The sequence below is a fragment of the Scyliorhinus torazame genome, chromosome 8 (assembly GCF_047496885.1).
Source record: "Scyliorhinus torazame isolate Kashiwa2021f chromosome 8, sScyTor2.1, whole genome shotgun sequence".
In the NCBI taxonomy this organism is placed as follows: domain Eukaryota; kingdom Metazoa; phylum Chordata; class Chondrichthyes; order Carcharhiniformes; family Scyliorhinidae; genus Scyliorhinus; species Scyliorhinus torazame.
The window spans coordinates 271633498-271640774 of NC_092714.1; the positions used below are offsets into that span (position 1 = coordinate 271633498).

Genomic DNA, 7277 nt, shown 5'->3' on the forward strand with positions numbered 1-7277 from the left:
AGACAGCAGTGTTAACCCGGGTCCCTGGCGCTGTGAGACAGCAGTGTTAACCCGGGTTCCTGGCACTGTGAGACAGCAGTGCTAACCCGGTTCCCAGGCGCTGTGAGACAGCAGTGTTAACCCAAAGTAATATTCAAGGTGAATAAAGGGGAAACGGGTAAATGTGTTGCTCTTGGATTTCCAAAAGACATCAATAAGGTGTTGCAAGATAATTCCAAGCAGACTCGAGGGGCTGAATGGCATCCTCCTATTCCTGCACAACAACTACAGGGGGCCGAGTGCCTCCTCCTAGTCCTACATAACAGGTTTGAGGGGACAAATGCTCCACTGCTGTCCTGTCTCTATCTTCCGCAAAGGTCAGATGTAGCATGGAGGTAAAAATAGATAAAGATTGAGAAAGTCTACAGAGCAAATCATTTGTATTGTATGAATGAGAATAACTATTGCTTGCTGATGAGCATAGTGATGGAGTGAAGTTGTTACTGGACCGATAATCCAGAAACACTTTTTAAAAACTGGCGCAAAAGATTGTAGAAGCTGGACTTGTGCTTGACATAATTTGCGTTTGAAATGTTGTGATTTTCTTTGCTCTGGTCTGGCGAAAGAATTACACTGAAAGCCCAGTGGAAACTCATGGCCAATATATTTAGTGGGATTATTGCGGTCACAGACATACACTCCTGAAATAGCAGAAGAGGCATGGCGGATGGCTCCAACAACGCCATTAACATCTCACTCACCACCTTGACCCTCACTTCCGCTTCCCTTCCAAGAACCTCCTGTGGACCAGCATGCATGATGACCAGTGGGCTACAGCAACTTGGCAACACGCCCCAACGCTGAAAACAACTCACAGCAACTGGCAGCTTCATGTGCCGCACCTGTGACAGAACCTGGCCTCTTCAGCCATCAGCAAAGGTGCGACACGTGAAGACACTCCATCTGAAATAGTCAGCTGTGGGTCCTTGAATGCGAGTTTGTTTTTGGATCATGTTGCAGGTTGAGAAATCCAGTTTAACAAAATTAATCTGGAATAAAGGTGGTCTTTAGTAAAAGTGACCGTGTAGCCGGTGGATTAGTCAGACTCTCTTCTAGGGAAGGAAACCTGTTATTATTTCCCAGTCTGCAGTTATACGTGACTCTGGTACCATCATGGTCAACTCCTAACTGCCTCGGTAAGCTAATCAATTGCATCAAACCACCAACAACAATTCAAGATGGTGGACCATCACAATGACCAGCTTCTCACCGAAACTCGGCGTGGCCAATAAATGCCAGACTTGCCAGCGATCCCACACCCCAATATATATTATATATTATTTTTTAATTGATGCTCCTCCTGTTTCTACACAACAGGTTCAGGGTCTGAATGGCCTCCCCCTGCTAGGGTCTGAGAATCATAAAATGGTTTCAACGTTGGCGGCATTTCGAGTCCCTTTTTGCACTCGTCAAGAGCAATTTAACAAGCCCCAATCCACCTCCCTTCCTGTGGCCCCACAAACCTCCTCTTTTCAGCCGCCTATCAACGTTTTGAAAGCCACAGTTGAATCTGCACCCGAACGAAGCCTTTCGTTCCTTCGCCGCTCACCTCAAGCTGTGTTACCTGGTTCTTCACCCTTCCACCAATGGGAACAATCTCTGATAGCAGGTAACAGACTCGAGGGGCTGAACAGCCTCCTCCTGTTCCCGTGCAACAGGCGCAGGGCTCCAACCGGGGAGGGGGTGCTGAATGCCCCTCCCTCCTCCCCCCCACTTCACTTACCTCATCAGGTCGAGGACTGTTTGCTCGACAGTGGCTCAAACCTTTTATCAGTAAGAGCACAAACCAGGGGTTCATTACAGACATTCCATTGGTAATAAAAGTTTGGTAAGAAACACTTGTACCAAGTCTAAAACCTTCAGATTGAAGAATTCTGAATCAAATCAGCCCCCACCCATCTGTCCCAGTTTAACTCGAGTGCCACAATCAAACCTGGTTCATAAAATATTCGGGGAGCTTAATATTTTAAAAAAAATTTAGAGTACCCAATTATTTTTTTGTTTTCCAATTAAGGGGCAATTTAGCGTGGCCAATCCACCTACCCTGCACATCTTTTGGGCTGTGGGGGCGAAACTCACGCAGACACGGGGAGAATGTGCAAACTCCACACGGACAGTGACCCAGAGCCGGGATTCGAACCCAGGTCCTCAGTGCCGCAGGCAGCAATGCTAACCACCGTGCTGCCCTTGGGGGAGCTTTATATTGAGCAGCGTTGCCACTTTCTTAAAACCTATCTGGCATTAATTTAAATATTATGAAATATGTCAAGTTAAACTCAAATCCTTGTTAACTTTTTAAACCTGGAATTCCCTCCCTGGGTGCCACCCAGAATTTAGACCGACAAATTGCGTCCACCCAGCCAATGTCAGGTTCTGCTCAAACCTCCGACGGATTTTACCAAAATGAAAATGGGCGGAATCAGTGTAAACAATTAGAGCCCAGAAAACGTACCAAACTCACAACTTGATATTCCCGACTTCAGCCGGAAAGTTAAGGTTTCAACTCATTTAAGCCGCTATTCATGTACATTCGGCACAGTCGGTGTAACAATCTGGAATTAGGGACCTTTTTAAACTGAGAGAAGGAACAAAGAAAATATGCAGGTGGGGCCTCAGTGAGGAGATATTAAAATTAAACACTGGAACCATTTATTCGGACTGTGATTCAGGCTGTGTGCGTGTGTCATGCTGTGTGTGTGACAGGCACTGTGTGTGACAAGCACTGTGTGTGACAGGCACTGTGTGTGTGTGTCATGCTGTGTGTGTGTAACAGGCTGTGTGTGTGTGACAGGCACTGTGTGTGTGACAGGCACTGTGTGTGTGACAGGCACTGTGTGTGTGACAGGCACTGTGTGTGTGACAGGCACTGTGTGTGTGACAGGCACTGTGTGTGTGTGACAGGCACTGTGTGTGTGTGACAGGCACTGTGTGTGTGTGACAGGCACTGTGTGTGTGTGACAGGCACTGTGTGTGTGTGACAGGCACTGTGTGTGAATCAGGCACTGTGTGTGAATCAGGCACTGTGTGTGTGTCAGGCTGTGTGTGTGTGTCAGGCAGTGTGTGTGTGTCAGGCAGTGTGTGTGTGTCAGGCAGTGTGTGTGTGTCAGGCAGTGTGTGTGTGTCAGGCAGTGTGTGTGTGTCAGGCAGTGTGTGTGTGTCAGGCAGTGTGTGTGTGTGTGTGTGTCAGGCAGTGTGTGTGTGTCAGGCAGTGTGTGTGAATCAGGCACTGTGTGTGTGTCAGGCTGTGTGTGTCAGGCAGTGTGTGTGTGTGTGTCAGGCAGTGTGTGTGTGTGTGTGTGTCAGGCAGTGTGTGTGTGTGTGTCAGGCAGTGTGTGTGTGTGTCAGGCAGTGTGTGTGTGTGTGTGTGTCAGGCACTGTGTGTGTGTGTGTCAGGCGGTGTGTGTGTGTGTGTGTGTCAGGCGGTGTGTGTGTGTGTGTCAGGCGGTGTGTGTGTGTGTGTCAGGCGGTGTGTGTGTGTGTGTCAGGCGGTGTGTGTGTGTGTGTGTCAGGCGGTGTGTGTGTCAGGCGGTGTGTGTGTGTGTGTCAGGCGGTGTGTGTGTGTGTGTCAGGCGGTGTGTGTGTGTCAGGCGGTGTGTGTGTGTCAGGCGGTGTGTGTGTGTCAGGCGGTGTGTGTGTCAGGCGGTGTGTGTGTCAGGCGGTGTGTGTGTGTCAGGCGGTGTGTGTGTGTCAGGCGGGGTGTGTGTGTCAGGCGGGGTGTGTGTGTCAGGCGGGGTGTGTGTGTCAGGCGGGGTGTGTGTGTCAGGCGGGGTGTGTGTGTCAGGCGGGGTGTGTGTGTCAGGCGGGGTGTGTGTGTCAGGCGGGGTGTGTGTGTCAGGCGGTGTGTGTGTGTCAGGCGGTGTGTGTGTGTCAGGCGGTGTGTGTGTGTCAGGCGGTGTGTGTGTGTCAGGCGGTGTGTGTGTGTCAGGCAGTGTGTGTGTGTGTCAGGCAGGGTGTGTGTGTGTCAGGCAGGGTGTGTGTGTGTCAGGCAGTGTGTGTGTGTGTCAGGCAGTGTGTGTGTGTGTCAGGCAGTGTGTGTGTGTCAGGCAGTGTGTGTGTGTCAGGCAGTGTGTGTGTGTCAGGCAGTGTGTGTGTGTCAGGCAGTGTGTGTGTGTCAGGCAGTGTGTGTGTCAGGCAGTGTGTGTGTGTCAGGCAGTGTGTGTGTGTCAGGCAGTGTGTGTGTCAGGCAGTGTGTGTGTGTCAGGCAGTGTGTGTGTGTCAGGCAGTGTGTGTGCGCATCAGGCAGTGAGTGCGCGTCAGGCAGTGAGTGCGCGTCAGGCAGTGAGTGCGCGTCAGGCAGTGAGTGCGCGTCAGGCAGTGAGTGCGCGTCAGGCAGTGAGTGCGCGTCAGGCAGTGAGTGCGCGTCAGGCAGTGAGTGCGCGTCAGGCAGTGAGTGCGCGTCAGGCAGTGAGTGCGCGTCAGGCAGTGAGTGCGCGTCAGGCAGTGAGTGCGCGTCAGGCAGTGAGTGCGCGTCAGGCAGTGAGTGCGCGTCAGGCAGTGAGTGTGCGTCAGGCAGTGAGTGTGCGTCAGGCAGTGAGTGTGTGTCAGGAACTGTAATGGGGAGTTTGGGGGTCACAAGACCCTCCAAATCCAGAGAAAGGTTGTCTAACAACAATGAACTCGTTCAAGTCAACATGCCCAGCATCAAGGCGCTGGTCACTCAAAACACCTGTTACGTGTTTCAAATGCCTGACACCAGAGTCCTGAAGCAACCACTCCACTCAGAACTCAGTCACGACAGGAGGCTCCCAGGGGAATAGTCTTGCTTTGGGAATGTTCCCCAAGCATCCTTTAAGAGGTCAAACACAGCTGCAAACTCCTGGGAGACCCAACTTCTGACCAACTAAAATGGAGAATGTTTATTCAGCCTCACAGCCCCACTGACCCGGGTTTAATTCCGGCCTCGGGTGACTGGGTGGAGTCTGCACGTTCTTCCCGTGTCTGCATGGGTTTCCTCCCACAGTCCAAAGATGTGCAGGTTAGGTGGATTGGCCGTGCTAAGTTGCACCTTAGTGTCCAAAAAGGTTAGGTGTGGTTACAGGGATGGGGCGGAGGCGTGGGCTTGAGTAGGGTGCTCTTTTCAAGGGCCGGTACAGACTCGATGGGCTGAATGGGCTCCTGCTGCACAGTAGGGATTCTATGATCCTATTCGGAAAGACACCAAACACATGAGCGACTTTGTCGGAGGCACAGAGACAATTCGAGGCATCGGAGGGAGTGCACAACCCTGCCAGTGGCACCTACCCACCCTGCCAGTGCCACCTACCCACCCTGCCAGTGCCACCTACCCACCCTGCCAGTGGCACCTACCCACCCTGCCAGTGGCACCTACCCACCCTGCCAGTGGCACCTACCCACCCTGCCAGTGCCACCTACCCACCCTGCCAGTGGCACCTACCCGCCCTGCCAGTGGCACCTACCCACCCTGCCAGTGGCACCTACCCACCCTGCCAGTGGCACCTACCCACCCTGCCAGTGGCACCTACCCACCCTGCCAGTGGCACCTACCCACCCTGCCAGTGGCACCTACCCACCCTGCCAGTGCCACCTACCCCACACGTGGCAGAGTCTGCAAATTGCACAATTATCAGCCATTTCAGAACCCAGTGGGAGCCACTCAATCCTCGATTGTTGGCATGGACGGGTTGAGGATTGGTCAGGCGGTGGGTGGGATGTGGGTGTAACGTGTGTAACACACTCACCCGCACCCGTCTCAAACATTTCTGAGATCTGATGAGTGAGAGATTCATGTGCAGTGCAACATCTTCAGGCGCTCCCAAACCTGGGCTCCAGCTGAGAAGGAGGGGGAGGGGGGGGGAGGAGGAGGGGGGGGGGGGGCGGGGGACACAGGGCATTGTGCCTGGCATGTTAAACTGCAACTACAACACACACACTGCCCTGCAATGATTCAGCTGCTGAACTTCACAATTCGGAGACAGATCAGAGGCAAGAGTTCGGTGTTGACTTTGCAGCCATATTGGGGGGGGGGGGGGGAAGACAGAGTCAGACCCCAGCTCTAATGTCACTCTGCTGGTTTCGGTAAACTGCAGGGATTATCATTGCAGCCAGGCACAAGGGGTGGGGAGGCTGGGGGGTCTCTGAATGCAACCTCATCTGACACAATCCCCCCATCCCAGATCTCATCAATACCCCCTCCCTCCCCCTCCACCTCTTACCGCATTCCACAATTGCAGTCCCATTTCTCTGGGTTTCGAGGGTGTTGCTGACTCTGGCTCCTCTTCACTCTCAGCCCAAGTGGAGTCATAATCATCTGACATCTCCCAATGTGAGTGAGCGCCGGGCAGAGAACTAACAGTGAGCCACAGGCTGCTCCTGATAGCCTCTGCTCAGGGTGGGTGCTGCTGGAGGGCTGGTCAGGGTGCTGCTGGAGGAGGAGGGTGGGTGCTCAGGGTGCTGCTGGAGGAGGAGGGTGGGTGCTGCTGGAGGAGGAGGGTGGATGCTCAGGGTACTGCTGGTCAGGGTGGGTGCTCAGGGTGGCGCTGCTGCTCAGGGTGTGGGTGCTCAGGGTGGCGCTGCTGCTCAGGGTGCTGCTGCTCAGGGTGTGGGTGCTCAGGGTGGCGCTGCTGCTCAGGGTGCTGCTGCTCAGGGTGTGGGTGCTCAGGGTGGCGCTGCTGCTCAGGGTGCTGCTGCTCAGGGTGGGTGTTCAGGGTGGGGCTGCTGGTCAGGGTGCTGCTGGAGGAGGAGGGGGGGAGAAGGAAATTGCACAAAGTTTGGCACCGAGGGCCAATGCGGCAGGGACGAGACTTGTCGCCCCTAAAACAGGAAACGAAACCCACGCCGGTGCCTTTCTCTTTCGATTTCCTTTAGCTCCAGTGCCTCCTTTAAAGCTTCCTCCGGCTGGGCGGGAGGACTGGCTGCACTTCCCCCTCTTCAAACTCTGGGGCAGCCTCACTCGCTTGTTCCGGGGGACGAGCTGCATTTGGCAGGCGCCCGTCACCTCCCCCCGCCCCCGCACGCAGAATAACCTTCCCGTGGCCAATGAGCGAGACATTTTGGGTCGCCTTGGGGGAAAGCAGTCTGAGCAGGAACAGGAACCACAATCAGCAAAACCAAACAAAACATCTGGCTGCTTTAATTCCAGGGGGTTGTGGGGAATGTCGGAGTTTCCAGTTCTGATTAGGGTTATTTATGCTTTTAAAATATCCATTTTATATGCTGGCGAGCCCAGCATTTCTCAGCTGCCTTTGAGAAAATGGTGAGCTGCCTCCTGCTGCTCTTGG

General features: G+C 53.7%; 1 protein-coding gene across 2 annotated transcripts in view; it reads right to left on the reverse strand.

Moving 5' to 3' along the window:
• LOC140428649 (uncharacterized) overlaps positions 1-7010 on the reverse strand; it is a 44680-nt gene extending 37670 nt beyond the window's left edge. The window contains exon 1 of one of the 2 annotated variants that reach the window (XM_072515327.1): positions 6213-7010. In XM_072515327.1, the coding sequence (XP_072371428.1) occupies positions 6213-6314 (102 nt within the window). In that variant the 5' untranslated portion in view covers positions 6315-7010. The remainder of the gene's footprint in view (positions 1-6212) is intronic. The other variant, XM_072515328.1, reaches the window with a different exon arrangement.
• Between the last annotated feature and the right edge of the window lie 267 nt (positions 7011-7277).